The 23927-nt window shown below is 39.2% G+C and overlaps 1 protein-coding gene across 3 annotated transcripts in view; it reads right to left on the reverse strand.

Annotated features, from left to right (window-relative positions):
* AIG1 (androgen induced 1) overlaps nt 1-23927 on the reverse strand; it is a 125468-nt gene that overhangs the window by 65391 nt on the left and 36150 nt on the right. Inside the window, exons 2-3 of one of the 3 annotated variants that reach the window (XM_050893710.1) lie at nt 21710-21865; nt 13676-13777 (exon numbers count right to left, since the gene is read on the reverse strand). In XM_050893710.1, coding sequence (XP_050749667.1) covers nt 13676-13777; nt 21710-21865 — 258 coding nt within the window. The remainder of the gene's footprint in view (nt 1-13675; nt 13778-21709; nt 21866-23927) is intronic. The other 2 variants (XM_050893712.1, XM_050893711.1) reach the window with 2 other exon arrangements.

Below are 23927 nucleotides of genomic sequence, written 5' to 3' on the forward strand. Positions count from 1 at the left end.
TGGATAGATATAGGCTAATGCCTATAAATAGCTCCAAGCTGGCAGCGCTACGGCAGTAACAGAAGCCAGACGGTGGTAACAGCCGGCTTTGCTATAGAAATTTTCATCTTAATGCCATCTTCCTTCTTGCTGTGGGAGATGCATTGAAAACAGGTCTGGATAGTATACTAAAACTCTATCACGCTTTCAACAAGGTTTCATAAGGTTACACGAGTAATTTTTAAATTTCATTTTAGAAATTCAGTTCAATCTCTATGCAATACCTATAAAATTCCTAGATTTCACTGTTTACATGAAAATGCCAAGGAACATGACCTTTAAATATTTTTATATTTAGTCCAGTAAGTTTTCTCTACAACAGTAGTAAGGAACTTTATACTGAAAGAGTTTAGATGAATTCACCAGATTAAAGAAGCAAATATCCTTTATTCCTTCTGCTGCTGCTGTTACTTTAAACTGAAATAGGTGATTTTATTCCTTCAGAATGAATGTCACACCTCTCAATTAAAAAAAGAATATATAAGCCTAAGTAAACTGTCTTTAATACTCTTGTAAAGTTTAATTCATTTGTTTGCAAAGTGATCTGAGATATCTGGAAAGATTAAGTACTACTTTCTTTTCTTAGCAAAGGTTAGAATATGGTTGGGAATTCTGCTGCAGTAATGCTAAAGAGACTGGTTTCCATGAACATAACAAAACCACTAGATTCTCAAGTACATCACATCTGCATTGAGTGCACTGAGTTATACAGACAAAAGTAAGGAGAGAGAGGAGTAAAATCATAGCACTTTTCTACCCTTCTGACACCGTGGGGTTGCTGGGGCTCACACTTCCTGCAAGAGTAAATGAGAATAATTTGCTATTCTAACATGTACTGACAGGAACCGCCTGGTCTGTGTCACCTGTGAGGGGACCAAGCAGGGGCTAGTTCTATTTAAATGTTATGCAGTTAAAACACTGTCAGAGACTTTTTAATGCCAAGGAATTTTACATATTCCTATTTATATTTTCAAATTGCAGTCACAGAGTGTTCAGACTTGTCTTTCTCTGCCTAGCAATGTATAGGTGGGATCTTCCACGTACAAGCCAATTTGATATAATAAGCTTTCAGGTTCACCGCAAAATGTTCTTCCTTACACTGTAAAACTTACCAAGAGGCTGTACAGTATTATATTACATGGTAATGGTATTTCCAGAAAAAAAAAAGAATTACACATGAATAAGGCAATGAAAGTATGCAGGTAACCATGGCTACTGTTGTGAACTAAATAACATTTTTTATACAGCTGTGAATATTTGTATTATTGCCAGTTAAGCTGTAGAGTTCAGATTTGAGACAGGGCTGGTAAACACTGATTCTTGCCTGAAGAAAGGTACTTCCCAAAGTGCATGCAGGCCTCTACATCATGCCCCTGCGCATTCTGGTGTAATTTTTTGTCTAGTAAACACACATCTTATTACCTCAGTCAAAATAATCAAAGTACAACTCTTCATGGCCACTACTTATACTTTACTGTCAGTGACACACTTTTACACAAACTGTTTTCTGTCTTAAGGGTGTTTTTATTTCCTCTTGCCATATACCTGCAATTGCAACCTTTGACATAGCTTTTGAAATAGCTTTGGCTCTATAAAAGAGACTTTTGAAAGATCTTAAAAAAATTTGCAAGCAAAACTCTCAGCTTTCCTTGATTTTCACTAGTGGTAACACCCCCCCCTTTGGTCCCAATAGCATTCCTGGACAATGAAAGAAAAAACAATTCCAAATGACAGGGCAGATGAGAGAGACCTTTTCTCCTTTGACATCTTTTCAATTTCCAAGTTCATCCTTCTTAAGTCATCCTCCTGTTTACATGTCAGAGTCTCTCTTCTCAAATCAATCATCATCAGAGAAGGAATGGAAACCTAAGAGATTTTTCTCCTTATGGAGAAAAGGTATGCCCAAAATCAAATTATTTGGAGTAAGTTGACAGTAGTTGCTATACTAAAAGAAAACATAAACACAAAAGCAGTTAGTGAGACCAACCTGTGCTTCCAGTAAGATAAACAAAACGAAAATAATGAAACGCCTATTGTAACTAAGTGAAGCAGGACTTACAGCAACATCTCTCTATTCAAAAATTGAGTCACTTCTTCCTTCCAATAGAGCATGAGTTTGAAACCCAAGTGAGTGCTCGTTCATTCGCTGTGAATTTGTCCTCTTTGCCTGGTTTGGAGAGAGAGGATCACTTCTTAATAAAAACACTTGCTAATGAAGCAAACACAGATTCACTTCACAGTTCAATCTTTAGCAAACTGTCTGTAGCCTCAGGCAAACCACAAATTCCATGTTTTAGTTTCTCCTCTGTAACATGGGGAAAATAGCAACCCTCTTCTGCCAGTCTTTACCTGTCCTGCTCATTTAGGCTGAAAGAAATTTGAGGACTAAACATTTTGATCTGTCTGTATTAACAGTGCTTAGCTTAAATAAAATTATAGATGTTCTTTAAAATGGTCCTAAGTACCAATATCATTATTAATATATGAATAGTAATATATATTATATTACTATATATACACTATATATAGTGTACATATACACACTATATATACTATACTATATACTATATATACACACTATATAGATACACACATACTATAGATATTACTGTATATTTATACTACATATAGTAATCCTACCAAACTGATGTCCTGGAGAATAAAACTGCGGGAGGCACAGTAGCATAGTGCTCGGGCAAACAGCTGTGAGACCTAAAGACCCACAAACTCTGGGAATATTAGAGGCAATGAGTGTACAAAGCAGGGCACTCTTCTGACTATTTTTGCATACACAAAAATATTGGAAAAAGAAAATCGCTCTGCAAACAGTGATCCTGCACAGTGGTCACAAGAAACCAAATGAAGTCGAATTTCTGCATGTTGGTCTAGAATAAATGGAGGGTCACATTTTCAATATACACTGGGTACTTTAAACTTCCCTTTCAAGCTTTTTCTCAGTGATGTACTACAGTACACACAATTATCACCTCCACGTTCTATGGCTCTCTCCAGCTGACTACTATTATCACCTCTTTATTTCAGTATTTGGTTTCCTCTACTTTGCTTGCCGTCTTCTCCTTAACAACCTCTAAGGCTATCACTTTTTCTCTTACCTTCTGACACATGCATTTCTTTCTCCTTCAAATTCCCTCTTCTTTTTCATCTTTCATTCCTCTGCTTCAGGAGGAAAGACCAAACTGCTATCCACCTTAGTCTCTGATCTAAGAATACATATATTCACCTCCCAAAATGATTTGCAGCTGTATGCATTTTTAAACAACTTGCAGCCAACACAATTTTGTTTGTTAATGGAAACATCAGCAAATCTGTGTATTAGTATAAAGACATTTTAAATGGATGTTTCCTTTATAGAAAATGATATCATTTCCCTTTCTTCATTTTAAAAAGTGCCTTAAAATACAAAGTTCAGTAGACCGACATACATATTTCATCCTTCCCATAAATAGTTCATAAAAAAATTCTACATTACACACTGCATTTGCAAAAGAAGCCACAAAAATGTGCGTGGCAGTGACTCAGCAAGTTGGAACTCTGCATATAGGGTTTATAGAAAGCTGGTAAAGCTCAAAATAACAGAATAAAAAGCTAAAAGCCCCACAATGCAAATAAAATTGCTTCCTGTTGGAAACAAACTTAAGGATGTGATTTGAATATTACAGCCATTTTTGATAAAGAAGAATTTCCTTTCTAGGCATATTTGAACTTTCTATAGCATGCACCATGTCAGCCTAGAGTATGTTATGAGATACCAGGAGCACTAAATTTGGCACATAACCATAAGTAATGTTATTATTTGAGGCGGAGGTCGCTTCTGTTCTGCAGCAGAATGGACAACAATACCAACTCTTAACTCTTAGTTGCATTTGCATCCATGAACCTCAAAGTAATTTGCAAAAGGCAATTCGCCTCTTCATTGCAACTGAATGAATGGGACGCTGAGGCACATGAAAGGGAAATACCTCTGAGCACCTGGCAAGGCCCCAGCATGGTGAAGAGCAGAGTGCAGGCGAACGCAGTCTGGTTTGGCACAGTAGCTGCCCTGCCTGGGACACTTCATAACCAGAATCGGGCACAGTGCTATAAACCCAGTAACAGCCAGCACTGTTTTTCTAACTATCATTACAAAGCCCCACAAAATGCAGATATTAGCTCATTAAGACTTATAAAAAATGCTTTCGATCAAACACTACATAATTTCTCTAAGATTATTCAGTAAAACAGTGGCAGAACTAGAAATAAAATGGAAATTTAAAAATAGAGTTTAAACAGCACTTCAAATATGCAGTGTTACTTGTTTTGAAGACAAAGCAAGCTGTGAAGAGTTAAAGGATCCCAGTTAATATTGCAACGAAGGTGTAAGAGCATATATTGGCCATCGGTCTGCCTTTGCCATTTTGAGACACCTCCACGCCCCGTGCTATTTCTCCATGGTCGGAGCTTTTTCCTGCTAAGATAACTGTGGTGTCAGATGGAGGAAAAGAGTCAACTTAGTCATCCTTATGGTCTCTCTGAGAGAAACAGACACCTCTGAAAGGTGATGGCTTTTCCTGAGTAGGGCACCAGACTGGGACTTCGGTGCTTTAGGTAAATGTCCAAAGGTAAAAGGGATAATTGTAGACCTGCAAGACTAATGGCAATGGCTTACACATCTGTCAAAAACATCCTTCATGCTACATCCTGAATCTGAGTCTCTTGTATTTGAGGAGTTACTAAAAAGGTACGTTATTTTTACTTATTTGTATCTATGTGAGAAAGTAAAAATATGGGGATTGAACTGAACAGCAGGGCAGACATCAGGTTATATCAAAGCTCATAGCCCACCATGAGCAAAAGTAATTCCCAAGGTTGTCCCCAAATCCTTGATTTCTGCCAATCAGCACATATAAAACATTACTGCAGTGGCACTACTTCAACATATTAATCATCTGAATACAAAATGATTTCTGCAGAAATGACGTCTGTTTCCAAATACAAAGACATGTAAAAAGACAGCAATTAACAAAGAAAAAAGTTACTTTTAAAAAGTGGTAATTTGTTACAAAAACAATGTCAAAATATTTCCTTGTATTAGCGTTCCTGTAGCAATAATGATCTCAAGATACAGGGAGAAGTAACATTTTTTATTCCACCAACTTCAAGGGCTGGAAAAAGTATATAAGCTTTTGGGCTCAGACTCCCTTCACCAGGTCTGCTGACTCTTCTGGTATTGTGTCCATGTGAAATAACCCACTTTCCAGCAATGATAAATAGGTAAAAATCTGGTCACTGAGTTAGTGCATATGCCTTCAATTGAAGGAAAAGCTGCCTGCCAAGCTTCAACCAAGTAGATCATAGGTCTGTGAAAAAAAGAATCTAAAAGGATGGAATCCAGTTGCTATAGCGGCAAATTAAACAAATAAATGAGATACCATGGAATGCTGCAAAATATTTGTGGTCTGATTAAGTCATATTTGCCACATGTGTGAATACTAACAGCACAGTTTAGTAAAGTGGGTACAATACAGTACAATCCCACTGTTATTGTACGTATATTCTAATTCTTATCTGAGTAAGTGCTAATGAATGGTAACCAGCGTGTCCAAGGATACATAACACTGCATTTCACTGTAATCATAAGGCAAAGCATAGTCTCTTAAATACATAAAGATAGACAATAAATGCGTATTAAACTAATATACCTTCAAAGAGATATTTGCACTCTTCCCTGTATTTGCATGGCCTGCTAAAGAGACATAGCTTTTTGTAGTGATCGCCTCTGGGATGACTTGCATATGGGGTGCTTTAGAGTACACGACCTGTAGCTGGCAGCTGACATATTAAACCTTCTTCAACATAAGCAATCATCCCCCCAATACATTATTTTTTTCCAGTGAAATGTTCTCTTTTCTTGATAAAAGACATTGTTTGAATATATTCATCATTAATCATAATAATATATCACTTACTGTTTGATTCCACTATCTGCCTATGTTCTCTGGAAAAAAAACTCAGTAAAAAAACAGAAATCTGTTATGTCAAAAGATAAAACAAGTGTCTGGTTTTAACTGAGAGAGAAGAGAGGAGGGCACATAGATTTTTATCAAAAATGCGTACCAGTTATTAATGCATTTTGCACTGATTTTAAAGTTGAACATTTATTTACATTTCCAATCTGCAAACCACATATCTGATAAATCATGTAGTAGCACCAGAGAAATGTACCAGCTTAAGCACTACAGGAGAGTTGTGCGCAGCTCCAGCAGTGACTACAGTGAGCAACATAAGCTGCACAGAAAGTAAATGTTAAAACAAAACCAGTGTTCCTAATATTGTCAGAATTATGGGAATGAACCAAATGCGTTTCCATCCCACACCGCTGCTGGTTTAACAAACAGACCTAGCAGTCCAGGGCCAAACCCTGCTTCTAGGAAAACACAGCTCAGTATGTACTCCACACCCAGAGAAAGGCAGAAAGTCTAAGGTTCCCTTTGTATGTCCTTTTGGGGCTTTTCTTTGGTCATTTGTTTTGTGCCCATAATAATCGCTTTACTAAACATTTGTATGAGCAACTTCAGCTGAAAATCTGGCTTTGAGCTTTTATTATCAGTGTTATTACTATTACCATAATTATTACTTCCAGAGTTACACCTAGCTTTGTCTGTTAAAGCAGGGCGGTTTGAAATACAGACAGTACACCTCCTTACCTCTGGTGCTTCAAATATGTGATTTTCCAGCATGCCTGCAACCCTTAGCAAACAGCGCATCTGTTTTAATATGCAGTGCAACTCACACTTCACAGCTGATATGAAAAAATAAGGCACACTCTGAACAAGCTTGTTTTCAACAGCAGGACTTGAAGTTTTGAGGGTCAAACAGACAGTCGCGATAATGTACGGCATTGTCAGATAAAAATATAGACAGAGATGCAAAGACACCAATGCCATTCTACAGATGTCACACAGATACAATTTATATGAACACAGGCCTTGTACTGTTGCATGGTTGCACGTGGTTTTAATTCTAAACACTTTACAAGGATTTGAAGCTCCTGGCATGTCACTGTGCAAATACTGCTTCATCTACCCTGTAAACCTATGTCCAACAGCAACAGAAGCAATTCTCCTCTCACAGCAGCATCAATAAGCCATCTCCTTGCTCTTGACTCCTCTAATTAATAGATCTCAGGGAAGTTTTCCCAGGGAAGCAATGGAAAGATACGGTAAGAAAACATACTCTTCATTTCCTCTTTCTTATTTTTCCTTAATTCCTTGCTTCCCCTTTCCTCATCCTTCTCCTCCCCCAGGTCTTCTTTACCATTTTCAGTCTCTTCCAGCTTGTCTACATTAATCTGTGGCTCCTTTTTTATTCACTTGCCTCATCTGTTTTGGTTTTTTCTTTTCTTTTTTTTAGGTAGGAGCTGGAACAGCATCAGCTGACTTTTTGATTTGTCTCTTTCCTCCTGCCTGTCTTTTCCTCTCATCCAACTACCTTTCCCTAACCTCCTTTTTTGTGCGCGCTCTCTCTCTCTCTCCCCTTCTCCTCTCTTTTAGCAGTCACTCCTGTGACTTGGTGTTGACACTACATGCTCTCATCCTCTGTGCTAACAGACCAAGTTACGTGACCTTGTCAACAGAAGGCGGCAAAACTTCAGAAAAAGATCTCATCTGGGGATTTCAGCTCTCAGACTTTTCATTTGCAATGCTCATGTCTAGAATAGGGCTCACATGTTTAGCTGTTACTAAGTACTCAAAGACATTTTAGAAAAGATCCCTCATCACTACACATTGGGCTCGTTTGTACCAGGAGGAGCCTATGAGTGTGTTTTCTCTAGATTACTGGAAATAGCAAATAATCAGAAACATTTGGCACCTGTGTTCAGTTAGAAAGCTGTCTTCACCTTACCCTGACGAGTCTCCTCCGGCAGATATGTAACGTGGTTAAGGCCAGATTCCTACTTCACAAAAACTGCTGTGCTGTTGCTGTATTAGGTAAGGGGTTTTCCTAATGCTCCCAGAGGATGCCACTCAGATAATTCGGTCTTTACTTAGCAGCCTCTCTCAATTTTCAGGTGCTATGCTATCACAGGTTTTGACACGCTACCAATTTCCAAGCCCTTCACATAAGTAACAGAAAATCAAGAAAATCTTTTAAGCTGCTGCTGTTTTTCTCCCCAGAGCGGGGGGATAATTGATACTACTGTATTCACGCTCCAGTGGTGGAACTGGCAGATAATGAAGAGAGATACCAGACGGAGCCACGTAACTGCAGCATGAACATGCAAGAAGTGTACAAATCCAACAATATTATTTTCATGGGTTTTGCAAATATTCTGAGTCCCCAGGCAACCAGCTTCAATTGCTATTCTTTCCATCAGATAGATGTTTAAATAATAGCCATCTAATAGTGGGTATTCTGTTGGAAATTAAATTACAAATTTTCCCTGATTGTTATCAGAAAACTTTGCAAGTTATGTAACCAGTGGGAACTCCTTCCTAGAGCACTGAAGATTTTATTCACCCCTAACATACAAAAATATTATAGATAAATTAAGAAGAGTACTTGAGTTGGAATATCCTTGAAAGCCTTAAATTGGATTTAGAAACAAATCTCAGAAAAGGGTAAGCATCTTCTAGACATAAGCATGAGGCATTACCAAGGTGCAGTACATATTGTACAAAAATAGCCCATACACGGGACGTTGCTGTATTAGGAAAGCATCCTCAAGAAGTATAATGCACTGTTTCAAATGACTCATTTCTGAAAAGGATTTTTAGGGCAACACGCTAGATAGAAACACTTTGCTGAAAGAAAGGACATCTCCTTGTTTGTACATCAGAGCGAGCACTGTGCAGCAACTGACCCAACTAATGATGGAGAGACGGGTTTGTCAAAAATCTCACCAGTTTTGGACCTTCCAATCTTTATATGTCAGGTTACTATGAATTTTGATCTTTGCATGGCTTTTCTATTCTTCTACTTGTCCAATCATCAAGGAAAAAAGCTTTCCACCAGAAGAACAAAGGAACAAACAAGCCAAGGCCACTGGACCTAAGACAAGGCTGGCAGGAAGAACAATTGGAGAGATGGCCGGAGGGACTCCATACCACTTTCCAGTGGGCTGAGCTTTTCAGCTGAGCAGCCAGCAATAAGAAAAGAGAGCCAACTTGTGAAATAAGTAGAGATGTATCACTTGGACAGGCTCCTTCCTCTCCTTAACTTGTCTTCGTCTGCTATTTGTCCCAGTTTTTGTGCATTCTCTTGAATACAAGGACAGAGGGTATGTCTTTCTAGGAACACCTTTGTTTCCCAAAAGCAGCATAAAAAGAATAGAGCACAAAACTGGAAGAGCTCATATAGATTGTAGTGGCACAGAATCCATACAATAATAAATTTTCCAACTCCACAGAGGCAGAGCATATTCCTCTTCCCCCCTCCCTGACCTCTCCTGTAGTGTTTTCATATGAAGACAATTCCTTGTTTCTGACCTCCAAAGCCTTTAAACTCCTCAGTAAATAATTTCTCTCTCTGTATTTTACTTTCCTTGCCACAAACAAAAGATCATTCACATTTTTAAAAAGAATTTGGGACAGTGTCTGTGAAAAACAAAGACGGGACTCTCACTGAAATGGTATGCTAACTTGGACAGATACTGCACGCAGTCCTGCCATGTAATCTGGCTCAAAATCAGCAATGCTGAAGCTTAAATTAATTCAGTCTACAGACCTGTTTATGTGGGCATCAGTTAGAATAGGGGCAACCTCTAGTTTTATAGTCTGTGCTAATATTGAAGAGAATATGACTTCTGGAAACAAATGTTATCCATGCATCATCCTGTCCAGTCCCAACACAAAAAGGTGCAATAAATGAGCTGATAAAAATTCTATTACTATGACACACTAGTTTTAAGCACTAAAGGTTAGCCTTTAATTAAAATTCCTAACACTGATAGAGATCAGATAGACAGCCATCAGAAAATGGGAAAGAGTATTCCCCGTGGAAAATATGCCTGTGGAATTAAGGGTTGATACGGATCCAAAGTGCAGGACAGTCTCAAGAACACGAATGACATCTTTGATGGAAGAGTTCAGTAATTTGGCAACTAAAATTGTAGCCAGCAAAGATGAATTCATCTGCATAACTAATAAATACAGGAAGTGAACTTGACACTTCAGAAATAGACCAAGGCTGAGACATAGCCCTATTCTCCAGCAGCTCTCTTTAGACAGGTAGTTATTTCTACTGAGAGAAGCTTAACCTCAGCTACTCAGATGCGCTCCTTCACATAACAGAGATGAAATCTTTGTCCTGCTGAAATCGACAGCAACCCTGCCATTGATTTCCCCATGTCATTTCTCAAGTCATAGTGATACCATTGGTTATGGATGTATCGACTGAGATGATGAAATATATCCGTTTTATGGCACAGTACAACTCTATTAGTGATGCCTTTCACAGGTGTATGAATCTGTACGCATGAGGTACCATCTGGTACCACAAGGCACCACTTACTACACAGATTTTTTAGACAGGAATTATATATTTTTAACTATTATGGTGTATATATATAGAATAGAAATACAGTTCTTGACACTATATGCAATTTTATGGTAAACAGTTCGTGGCTTTTATCTTTGTGCACAATGATGAGCCTCTTTCTGTTTCTATGAAACTTTATAAACAATATTAAGATTGCATTGGTAATGGGATTGCATAGCTCTGAGGTTCATTTCCTGTATGTTTTCCACTTCTAGAGAGGAATTTTTTTTACAATTAGGAATTTTTTGATGTTGAAAAAGTGTTGCTATGAAAGAGTGATATTTCTGAGTATTAGCAAAACATTACTATGTATTCAAGAAAACAGGTTTTTTTAACTATAGACAATGTTGTAACTGCAGAGAAGGGATGGGAAAGGGAGAGAAGAGGGATGAGAACTAATTATTATAACCTAACAAAGCAGCAGACACTGCTGCCCAAACCACTTCTGCTTGGGCTAATACACTGAATTGGACCAGCCCTTCAAAGAATTTCTTCATACAGCCTTCAAGATAGTCACCTTAAAATTCTTCTAAAGTACAAATATTCTCAAATATTTTGATACGTGTCCATATTACTAATGGTAATATGATCGCCATTATTACAGCCAGATTTCATGACTTTTCATTCCTTTTCTACGTGTGGATTTTGCAGGCTGATGTTGACAGTTGAGCAAGTTGTTACAGCTGGTCATAATACATCTGTCAGAAACTTTTGAAAATATGACTTCAGCTGAAGTAGGGAATCTTTTTACTGTGGAAAATGTATAATTTTACATTTTCCCCTTTTTGTGGCTTTTTTTGTGATAAATACGTGTTTAGGGAAACTGCTGTGAAAAAACCTGGACAGAGTGTTCACAGGTGGAGTAACATTTGAGCTCAGATCCTTAGGAGCTGCACCAGGCACTGCAAGGGAAGCTCACAGAGCAGAGGGATTCATCAGCAATGCTGCAGCAGCAAAAGGACCCACCTCTCACTGACAGATTTCACTCTGCCAAGGGTGATGAATCTCTTGTGTGAGTTTTGTTATACAAGGTTAGGCTCCAGCACAGCCACCCTTGCATTCAGAAAAATTATCACTGAATGTGCACAGCTGCTGTCAAAACGTGCAGGAAAAGATGGGAATAAATGTTTATTTCGGTAAAAAACAATAGCCAGGGATCCCGACTTCTCTAAAACTGTACTCCCAGAGGTCCTACCCTTTCACCAAGGGGACCTCTATCATATTCTCTAAAATCTGCCATGTCAAAATTGTAACTACTACTAAGTGAGGTGCTCGCATTCTCAAGGTAGTTTAAGAACCCCTTCATACTATGATGGGCAATGCATCAGAATTAATTAGTATGAAAGCTGGTGAGGATAAAATGATGGCTAAAACAACAGAAAGAATTAGACTGAAAGGTGGTGAAAAGCCCAACAGCCATAAGCTTTCTCTGTGACCGAGCAAAGGGAACACTTGGATAAATGGAGACTGACACAGCAAACAATTCCTTTGCAAAAGATTTTCAAAAATGCCTTCTACAATATTTCAAGTTGGAAAAAAAAAGTCTAAGATGCTTGCATGCAATTCATTTCAGCAAACTCCATTATGTCCAAAAATCTGAAACAAAAGCCCTCTTCAAATATTTCAGTAAGTACGCATTTCTACAGAGCAACATGAGCTTGAATTGCCTTCTAGTTACGGCACAGAGGAGACTTCCTGAATACATAGGGTCATTTGTTGTCAACTGCTTCACAATATACATTCATGAAAAATGTTACAGGTTAGGCACTTTCAGTATGTGGAACGTCACCTGGAAGAAATGTCATCAGAGCTGGCACTGATGTGGTGTGGGGAAAAAATCAATGTATGTATGGCTTGGCAGCATTTGCAAGCGTTCAGTTTGTAATCTCAAAATTCAAGGGAGGACAGTCTAAACAAACACAGCAGAAGTCATCAGACTCTTTCCTCAGCTCTACACACACATAATATCACGCTGCTCCTTTCAAAACATCGTAAAACAGTACAGTATCTAGCAGAACCTGATGCTCCTCTTGTCAGTAGTAATTCTCATACTGCTCCTTTAACACACAATTTAGGGAATAAATAAATAGCAGTGCCATTTGCCCCACCCCACAAAGGACCAATTTATCAAGCCCAGCAGTAGTTGACAAATCTTGATCTGCTGTGGTGATACAGTACTCAAACCCTGAAGGATGAGCTCTGCTGTCATCTACTGATGAACAGCAGTGCCAAACGGTTGGCCATACCTTGACATGGAAAACAAAGTAATAATGAAACATTTTGCACAGATGCAACTAGAGAAGCAAACATGATGCTTTTCGGCTCCAAATACTGCATAAACAGTAGTAAGTACCTGATGGCAAAGTGTGGCCTTTTCTTTCCCTTAGCATTTAAACATACAATTGAGAGAAAGAATGTCCGACTTGACATACCAGAGAGGGATGAAAAGGTCAGATTTCTTCTCAAGAAACTACTTTTATGATTACCGATGCAGCAATTTTGAAACTTTGCGTTGATGCATATAATTCCACATAATTAAAAATACCCAGATACAGGTTCTGCTACACAAGTTGGGTGTATTTGAGAAATGAGTAATTATTTTTTTTTTTTCTAAAAACATACAAGTCCAAAAAGCATAGCGAGATTTTTTGACCAAGCATTTTAACCAAAATGTTTTCATCACAAATTATACTTTGGTAGAATGGTAAAGAATCATTCAATTAAGTGTTTCTGTCATTTTAGAGCAAGATTTGTCAAAGTCAGAACTTCTGTTTTGTGGAAGTGTCTCTTTTGATTAAATTTCCTCATAACCAGAGTGACATTGCTCTGGGAAAGGTACCTTATCACAGAAAACAGCCAATCCCTACAACTAGCCTGGGATGTAGGACACACAAGTTCAAGTCTCCACTGTTTCAACCTAATAGGGATTCAAATATGACTCAAGGAGTCAAGGAAGGAAAGATGTTATTCTTGCTTGCAAACAATGTTCCTTAATCACTTCTGAGGGGATTAACTCTAAGTATATGCAGAGTCATGCACAGGGAAATCAGTGTCTTACACTTTTGTTTATGCAAGGAAGTGTTTGCATTACTTTACTCACCATTCCATGATTTAGCCACGCTGGTATAAAATTATCAAGCAGCTTTGGATAAACCAGTTCCCTGTCATAGATATAGATGCTCCAAAACATCGTCACAACAAACTAAGAAGAAAAAAAAGAAAAGACAAGACATTTTAAAATATATGCTTCTGAACAATTAGCTACACATTTTAGATAGCAAAATGGGGCATTTAGGAAATGATCTACAGACAGACACAGACATTATTGTTCTTTGACCAAATCCTGCTTTAATCAACAGTGTGAATCTGGATTATTCTTTGCATTCACAGGAGTTTTAACTTTTCTTCTTCCCCCCCCCTTTTTTTTTTTGACTTTCAGCCTGGAAAAAATCTCATTTTTTTCACTTACATGCCTGTGGCCAAATTACAACTGAGTACTATACTTCAGTAGCAGATGTGGCACATAAATAATGTTTCACCACTAACAGGATAGAAAACAAATGGAAAATCAGGTAAAATATCATTTGGAATTCATAGAACGTATAAATATGAAACATTCACCCCTGAACAGAAGCCTATAAACTCATCTTTGCAGTTTTTCATGTCAGCCATCAAAATAGCATTCTTTAAAAAAAATATTTAACCCTTTAACTACTCTGCACACAATTCATGGACTGGGATCCACAGAAAAGAGGTCTAGTATTCTGCTCATTTGTCAATATGAAATTTGGCTTGGTTCTTGTCAGAGACTATTTACCAGGAGCCCAGACAAAGACCATTATTTCCTCTAGAGTGAGGACAGGACAGATGGCTCAGATAAAGTTTGCACTAGGTTAAATTTTTGCCAAAGTGTGCACAAATTCTTTAAAGATACCCTGATGTCTGAAAAGCAAAGACAATACAAAACTGCAAAAATTTACAGAAATAACAGTTTTAGCTTACCTTAGCTGGGGAAAGAACAAAGTAATCTTCTAATTAAAACACAATTGCTTTCTTACCTTGAATTTGAGTCATAGTTTTCTAGTAATAAAAGGCCTATTGTTTACAGCAGTAAAACCCAATACCCGGGCCAGGAGCTTTTCAATGACCATTTTCAAGGGATCTCTACACAGTAGCGACAAGTCCAAGTTTAAAGTTTGACAGGCAACAGATAGGACTTTCACTGAGATCAGCAAGGAAGTATTCAGTTACATCCAAACCGATGTGGCCCATGATCTTACGGCTAATCTGGGGGTTCAGTAAAAGAAAGTGCAAGAAATATGGGCTGAGCACAGCAAGGTCAGCAAACTACTATTGTGTGTGACAGTGTACCCATAAGTTGTTTCATATGCTTCTGACTTTGGAAAGTTAAAACTGAGGTTGCAGTTTATCAATGGCACCTTGTTCTAACCACAGACACGCAGACTTCGGCCAGCCAGTTATGTGAATGACCTGAACCAGTACACTGTTCCCTCAGTGTGCATACAGTACATAGTTTCTTGGTTTCCAACACACTTGTCCATCTGTTATGATAGCTATCAGTGCCTGCTCAGAATAAGCTTGGACTATTTGACTAGTGCACAGAGGCCAGGAAAAAAAAATAGGTTATGATGGACAGCCCGAAAAATATTGCAAGTGTAAAGTACCCCACAAGAAGTCTCTCTTCTGGGCCAGTCTTGGCATTGGCACAGCCTAGCTCTTTACGCACCTGCTGACACATAAGTGCCAAGATATGAATAGCTGAACAGCAGGGAAAATGGAAGCAAAGTATCCTCTTCTCTATAGGCTTCCTAGAAGTCATGTATTATCACAGTGGGTCTCTGAGAACCTGCTAAGACCAACTGCGACATAAAACATATTCTCAGGCACATGAAGACCAAGACTGATAATGCTTTTTTCCAAGGAAGTCTTACAGTAAGAAAAATCACCCAGGATTAGGTTGAACCTTATTACACTGAATACAACAAAGCTGGCATGTTTTGACCTGTGATTTTTGTGTGGAGCGGAATAAAACAATAGACTTTGCCAAGGAGGTAAAGATAAGAAAAGAGAGGACGTGCCATCTGTCCCTTAACCAAAGTCAGCCAATGGATGGAAAGGGATCAGCCTAGCTGGTTGCAACCATCTGGAGCTACAGACGGCAAATGCTGCTTAGCAAAGCACTATCACAAGGCAGACATAAGGTAAAGGAAGTGCGCAAAACCCAAGGTGTTACAGAACTAACCTATCCCAGAGGATGACCCGACATTAGACTAATGCAACACCCTGGGGAAGATCCCTTCCAGTGCCTGAATGGTTCACCTTACCTCTCCTTACAATTAGTTCATTTGGATAAAATGAACTATAAAAATGAACTATTGCACTATGAACTAAAATGAACGACAAAAATTAACTATTTGGATAAAAAGAACTATAACGAGGACTTGCTACTTAGTTACCTTGGCTGCTTCTGAATTTGTTTACTTTGATTAATGAGCAACTGTTGGTCGTACTTTTAAATCACCTCTACTATGCTTACATTTTGGTACTGGTAGACTTTTATTTGGGCTGGGCTTTGCCAAGATCACACATGGTCATGCAGTGCCAGACCATGATAAAACTGAGCTGCTTCCTTACACGGCCTATGTAAGGCTCAATTAGAATTGCAGCTCTAATGCTCATGCTGCCTTCCTTGTGGCACTACTGTGGAGACAGTTATGGCACTGCCCTCACATGCCAGGCTGAACAGGCTGCTCAAATGCAGCAGACATATTTCAGGGATCCCAATACTTGATTTTATTTTGTTCCCAAGGCAAAATGGCACAAATGTCACCCTTCCATTTCCTCTTTAGACAAACTCGACGCCTGGAATTCAAGGAAGAAAACGGCAGCAGCAATTGCTTTTACACTTCTTTGCACAGGAGCCTCCTAAGATTGACAGCTTTCCGTACTTGGTTAAACATAAGGTTAAGCAACATATAAAAGAACAGAAGAGTCCCTCATTTGCTACTTATCCTGTCTAGGGTCATTATAGACCAAATGGAACCTTAAATTTGCAAGGAGACCTTGGAAACGGTTTGAAAATATGGAGTAGCTCACTTGTCGCAGGCATCTAAAGTATTGCTAAACAAAAACATACCAGCAGGAAAAAAATAAGGCTGAAAACTAAACTCTGTTTTCCCACTTAAGGAGATATTCCTTGAGTTTTTGTCCCTTGTCTCTGAAGCTTCAGAGAACATGAGAAGAGCATGTGGCACTGCCAAGGGAAAAATTTTAAAGGACAAGTTGGGAAACGGTTAGTGATTCAAAAGGGAAAACAAGTGGCTTTATCAAAACACCACAAATGGAAGCAAAGAGAAACTAAGAGAGGAAAGCCAGTGAAAAGAATTGCATAATTTGCTGTTTTACATGAGCCCAACCAAGAAATGTTATGCAAACGAAGAATGAACCCAGTGGAACTTTATTTTCCTGCACTATGTGTTTTTGTTTTTGGCTGGGCTGCACAGTTCAGTTCACTCATTTCCTGGAAGGCCTCACAACAAAGAAAAAAAAAACCACAACCCTGTGACCTTGACAAAATTTCTTTTAAGCACAGTTAAAGGTAAGCTTTCTGGCTATCTCCCAAACATTTGCGATTAACTGCAAGTATAAATACATTGTTTGTGAGCCTCTTTGAGGGTTAAAGGCATTACATATAGAAGCAAACTGTTATTAAAGGCAGACCACAGTAAGCTCAAATTGGCATGGTACTGGCTTTAGGTAGGATCTAGTGCTAGCACAGCATCACACCGAACGAATTTGAAAAAGGCCAATGAAGGAAATCACAAGGAGTGGGAACTGAAAATCAGAAGACTCCCCTCAGAGAATAGAGTTCAGGAGGCAACTGCACCACTGCTCACTCATGTTCCCATCACCAGCCACCACGTCACCACAGATGAGGGCAAAATCTAGAATAGAGAGATTTTGGCATGGTCGAGTCAGTTATGGAAATAGAAGTATTTTGTAGTCTGGTCAAATAATGAGGTAAGTAGGAGACTGCAGCAAATGCCTACACATCTTTTCTTGGGATAAGATCCCAGATCAGCATTATTGATGATCTACAGAAGAAGGGTGATCAGCTTTCCTTTTGACTGTACCAGTACAGAGAAACAAGAGATAAGAAAGCATGCCTGGCTTTTTCTCTTTCGTATCACAGTAAAAACATAAAAGTATAATATAAAGAATATGAGATCATTCTAGTCAGTTTAGACTCAGACTCGAATGGAGCTATTAAAACTACATGATATAAACTATCAATGGTACAGTTTGTGATTTTCTAGGCAGTAATCTCTCTTCTAATATGAGGCAATATCCATTTTCTTTCTTCCTATTTCTATTAAACACAGTCTTAAACAACTAGAAATGCCTGTTTTATCTCTTCTTCCTCTTGTTTGGTACAAATTACAAGAAACATATTGATAAAACCATATACAGTTTACACAAAACACTAATTAACCACAGAAACTTGGCAACTTCATGATCTATGTCAAACAAATAGAAAAAAGTAGGGATAGTCTAAACCACTGGTGTAGTCTCTGACTTTTAAGTGTGTCTCACACTTTTCTAGCAGTGTAAATTATTCCCAATATAAATCTCCTTTACACTGTTAAAGGGGGGGTAAATTCAGCCAGTATAGAGGAGAACTGGTAATGAACTTCTAAAATGTCTATGCAAGCATTTTTCTTCAGTGGATGCTTCCTGATCTCTTAGGCATTTGAATGGTACCCCGGGCTTATAAGAAACTAAAAAAGGGCTAGGAAGTGTTGCCCACAGACTTTTTGTGGAATAAGGCTTTACTGCATAGAAAATTGGTCTGTTGATTTCTGATTTCATTCTCTTAAGAGCTGTATTAAAAAGAGCAACAATAGGTAAACAGTAGTCATTATGTCCTTCAAAGAAGTTCATGTTTATTTCTTGATGCTCCTAAACAAAATGGTAGGTTGGCAATTCAGTTTTATCTGAGGGCCCGAAGATACACAATGCATAACACAACACTGGAGAGATGTGATTTGCTGCAAATATCTTGCAAGATTTGATTTTTTGCAAAGCCACCCAAGGAGATTGTTTGCCCTTGGGCTGGTTCTTTCCCCTCTTTTGGAAGGTGGGAGGAGGCTGGTGGTCAGACTTCCCAGGTGGTTTATATGTAATACTTTTTTAGGAAGTACTAAAAATGAAATACTTTATTTTGTTACATTTTTTTTTTCACACATCATTGTTTGACTTGGGAGTGGAAACCCCTTTTCTCATCTGTTTTTCAGAACAAGTCATCTCAAGGGCTTCAGTAAGCAGGAAATACAGAAAAAATTGTGTTGAATTGCTCTTGAAAAACTGCAGTTAGTGGGCTTTAAAACGTTCCCCTAGTATTTGCATTATTCCCTAAACATGCCCTCAGTGTAAAACACTGAGCAATAAAAATAATTTAGATGTTAAGGTAACTGACAAGTACTTAAGCATGATCACTGCTGTTACATTAGAAACCCAACAAGGACTTTATTCACATCTATCCAATTTTTATGTGTGAAGGTTCCCTAGTGTCGCTACTGGAAACCACTGAGAAGCTCCATGGAGAGTTAGGTGGGTGAGTGTCAAACAAAGAAAGTCTGCATTTGAACTTCTTTTGTTCTTTTTTTTTTTTTTTGGAGTGAGGAAGCTGTTGAGAGAATATGGGAAATGAGGGAACTTTAACTTTTCTTCCGCAGACACTCTGGTGTTTAATAACTTCCTTCTAACAAGCACCTCCGGCATACCAAAATTTCACTGGGTATTTTCTTACACATAAATAGCTCTTTAGAGAACAAAGCCAGCGTTAGACGTTTGCTACTTTCAGGCCCTGAACTTTTCCTACCCGTAATCCCACCGAAGAAGAGCCCCCAGTGGCTGGCAGTCCCTCAGGCACTGGCCAAGGCTTTGGCAAGTGGCAGCTGCGGTGTGGTGGGCACTGCTGGAGAACATCAGGTTTCAGGAAGGACCTAAGACCAGTGTTAAGTTCTGAGGTGCTGCTGTTTGTCTCCCAGTAGCCAGGAGAAGAAACAACAATGAAACCAACCCTTTTAGGCTTTCTTTGTAAGAAGTAAAGTGAAATAATATGTGGTAACCAATTGCTCCCCCTCACCACAGAAAGGTCACCTTTGGAAATGGAGAGCATCTGTCCAATGAACATGGCCATTTCTTACTGTTTTCTGGATTTTTTTGTTGTTGTTGTTTAAGACAGAAATTGTTTCTGTATGAAAACCCTGGGAAAGTAGCTAGCTCCAGATATGCAACATGTCTCTCAGGAACTGCTAACTTGTAAATGTTGCTACAGTACTTCTAGTGCAGGCAATGGCTAGCTGGCATTCCTCGCTTACCGGTGGCAAGAAAAACAACGCCTAAAAGAAATACGCAGAATTGCCAAGACAAAGTGAAGCTGAAATTCTCCAAGATCTTGAGAAGTTTCAAGGTCAGGAACACTGCAGGGATGGAGGAGCACACAGACAACAGTATGGAGCTAAAACAGTGGCAGGAGAGAATCCCTGAATCCTGAGCGGTGTGAGAGAGCCAAGGAGGGTGTGCTTTGAGGCATGTAAAGGCTTACACTTCTAAATTGAAAAAGGCACTTAAAATCTTTAAAGACAGACAAATAATGTGATGTTCTCCTTCTTCGCTTCTACTATCAACACAGTAGGAAAAGCATCTGTTGCCAATCACAATCACAACTACTTCTAATTCCCAATCTCCCTTAAAATACAAATGTAACATATAAATCTCTGCACCCATAAAATACATATTTGCAAACCTGTTTATGCAAAGATTTTTTAAAAACTGTATTAGTTGATCCAGTTTCTTCTACCATGGCTGGAGAACTGCAGTCTGTTACCCCAACATGAATTGTGGCAGCTCCCAAGAGGCAGGCCAGCAAGTACAGTAAGGGAAGGCTACCAGCTGGGTTTTTATGAAAGAAATACCTGCACACTGTTTCACATATGCTTTGCATTTTCTAACTTTTCAAAAGTATTCTGTATTTCTTCACGTATTGTGAAATCCTACATAAATGGTGAAATCACATTTTAATGAAGCATCTCTGAATATATCAAGTTATAAATGATAGATGGATATGTTGTGTTAACTGCTGTTGACAGTAAGTGATCAGCTTTTGTGAAACAGTACAACTTTAGAGATCTCATACAGTTTTCTAGCAGTCCTACCATGAAAAAAAATTTGCTTCTAGTAAATTTATTTTGAACTACTGTACACTGAAATAAAAAATTAGAATTAAAGGTTGATCCTGAATTACAATACAAGCAATACTTTAATGAAAGGTTCACATATTTTTTTTAATGTAACCTAAACTTAGAACTAGACTGACACAGATCACACTTCCATGTAAAAACGCATGAAATTCTGGATTTTCAGGTGCTTTCCGTGTGTGGTATGAGACACTTAAAGACACTCGGCACCTTTTGCCATTGAAAGCAATGTGCAATGTCCCAGTGGAGCAGGACCTGATCCAAAGAATATTTTTCTTTTGAAAAAGACACATAAACCCCACATTATTCCATACTTTCTGTGCGCTTTTTTACATTACTGACAACCCCCTTTTTTTCCTACCCCATTTCTTCTGTCAGCTCTGAATCCTCCATGCAGGGGGGATTCAGAGGAATGCCAACAGGGAGCAACCTGGACTTTTGCTTCCCTTCTTGCCCATGACAAAATGGCTTACAGCCCATACTCTGGTCAGGTTGCTATGGTGTGAAACATGCCACAGTCAGCACTTTCACTACTCCTGACAATGACACACGGTGCAGAAAAAGTCTACATTGACTCTCAAGATGCTGCTCATGCAATTCACATTTGAAATGACCTGTACAATCAAGTTCCTGTTGTAAAGTACATTTTTTTTTTAATGAACCAAAAATAATTTCAGCAACACCAGTGCTCCCTTACACCTGTGAAAAACAAGAGAGTAGTAAAATCATGTCTACTATTTTTCCCTTTCCGCATAGTCTTTTGTGTAGACGTGGGTCAGCCAGAAAACAATCAGTAAATAACACGGCTCACTCAGTTTGTAAAGACATGCGCAGATTAACACCGTACTTACCACTCCAACAGGGAAAGCTAGAACAGCCATCACCCAGTCACGGAGCGAAATGAGTTTTTTCAGCTGCCTCTCTTGCTCTTGACTGTCATTTCCTTTAGTGAGAAGACTGGACAGGTCGGTCAAGACGCAGATCCCGAAGAAGACAGCCTGGATAACCTGCACGGAAGGGGAACGCACTCTTGAACACAGAGAAGACCAGACCTTTGGCAGACAGCAGATCAGACACAGGCGCATGTGAGGAATATTGCCACGGAACTGACATGGGGAGTGGGGAAACATCAGTCCCTCAAATATGGGTAGAGTTTGTTCACATAAAAGCCACTTGTGCTTCTAGACTGAAAGCCCTGCATGCACCTTGCTCCTCATGTATGGGGGGAATCGATGCGAGTGGAAGGACCGTTCCAGGGCTGGGACTTTCCACCCTCACATCAGACATGTGCCACCCACCGGGGACTGAACTGCAGCCACCCCTTCCTGCTTCACTCCATACAACTCGGCCTAAAAGCCGTAGCCTTCGTCTCTGAGGCAGAAAAAGTGAGAAATGCTCCCTGTTAAAAGAAAGGAAAGAAAAATGACAAGTGGTTCTTTCTCTTGCGCCAGGAGGTCTCCCTTGGAGACCCTGCCTGCCCCAGACACTCCACCCAGAGGCGAAGAAGGTGCCTGAGACTTCTGAGAGATGCAGCACACGGCCCAAGCTTCGGCAAATCTATCACTACTTCATCTCAGGTAGCGAATGACAGAATAAGCAAGCTGCAAGAGTTATTCAAGCTTTCTTTTCGTGATGGCAGACTGTCATTTACCTGCCTTTTCCTTTGTTGCATTTACATATTTGTGTGCAATATCGTAAGATTATCTGTTACATTAAATTGGTAGTTTAATCACCTGAACCCACTGATTTGGTTCAAACTTGACTTGATCTTAGTTTGATCACTGCATTTTTCTTCCTTAATTAGCTTAGCAAAATTGTAATAAGTTAGCTCAGGAATGCTCCTGCCTGAGGATCTGTGCATCCTTTCTAGTACAGTTCAGAGGAAGTGCATGCAGCTTGTTTACTCCCCGAGCTGGAAGCCTGGGTCACAAACCCACATGCATCAGGTCACCTCAGGTAAAAACTTAACAAAACACAGGCTTGGTTCCCAAATTGCACAGTATTCATCAAAAAACATAAACATATGCTTAAAATACATACTACATGTTTTTCAAATCAAGCATGGAGTACTAGTTTAGAAGTCTTATTTGTAAATCAAAGTGTTCCTCTGACTAGGAGTCTCTGACTAAGCAGCAGACCATCCATAAGAAGTAAGAATAGCACATACCCAGATTTTGCAAAATACAAGTTATTATGTGTGTACATCTTTGCAGACTTTAGACTACAATAAGTAGTGTAAAAAAACACCTTAGGCTAGGGGACACTGATCTGGAATATGGGAGGGAGGGAGGGGAGGAGGGGAGGAGCAGGGGAGGGAGGGGTGGGGGGGAGGGAGAGAGGGGGGACAGGGGAGGGGAAGGAAGGAAGGAAGGAAGGAAGGAAGGAAGGAGGAAGGAAAGAGGGAGGGAGGGAGGGAAGGAAGGAAGGAAGGCAGGAAGGCAGGCAGGCAGGCAGGCTTGCAGGCAGGCAGGCAGGGAGGAGCGAGGGAGGGAGTGAGGGAGGGAACACCAAACAGACGTTGGCTACTAGAAAGAAATTGGTTGGATGGATTAAAGTACATTCCCTTCCTCAACAATCCTTATATGACCCAAATACTTGTAAATTCTGGCTGTAAAGCTGTGAACAACAGACGTTCAAATGGCCCCTGGATCTGCTTGCAATTCTGCTGCCATTGCTCTCCCCTCTCCAGGCTGTAGCTACATGTAATTTGCTTGATAAATAGATGAAGCGACATTACAAAACATTCCCTGAAGCCATGAAATGTGACAGACTACTAGTGCTAGAGCTGTTTATTGTGCTAGAAAAAGGTATTACTACTTCAAATGACTGCCTGGAAAAGTTACTATCTTCTACATAATTTCTCAAAAACTTTTTAGATAAAAGTTGGGGCTCCTTGGAGCTACATAATCACATGAACTCCTAATGCACTTTTTCATATTATTTGTTTGAAACAAGCACTTAGTGGAAAACAATCTTCCCATACTCAGCGCTGTTTTCCACCAAACAGATGGCCTATTTGGAGAGAAAGAATAGAAGAACTAATTATGCATTTGCTTGACTTAAGAGGAG

Source organism: Gymnogyps californianus, chromosome 3 (genome assembly GCF_018139145.2).
Source record: "Gymnogyps californianus isolate 813 chromosome 3, ASM1813914v2, whole genome shotgun sequence".
Lineage (NCBI taxonomy): Eukaryota > Metazoa > Chordata > Aves > Accipitriformes > Cathartidae > Gymnogyps > Gymnogyps californianus.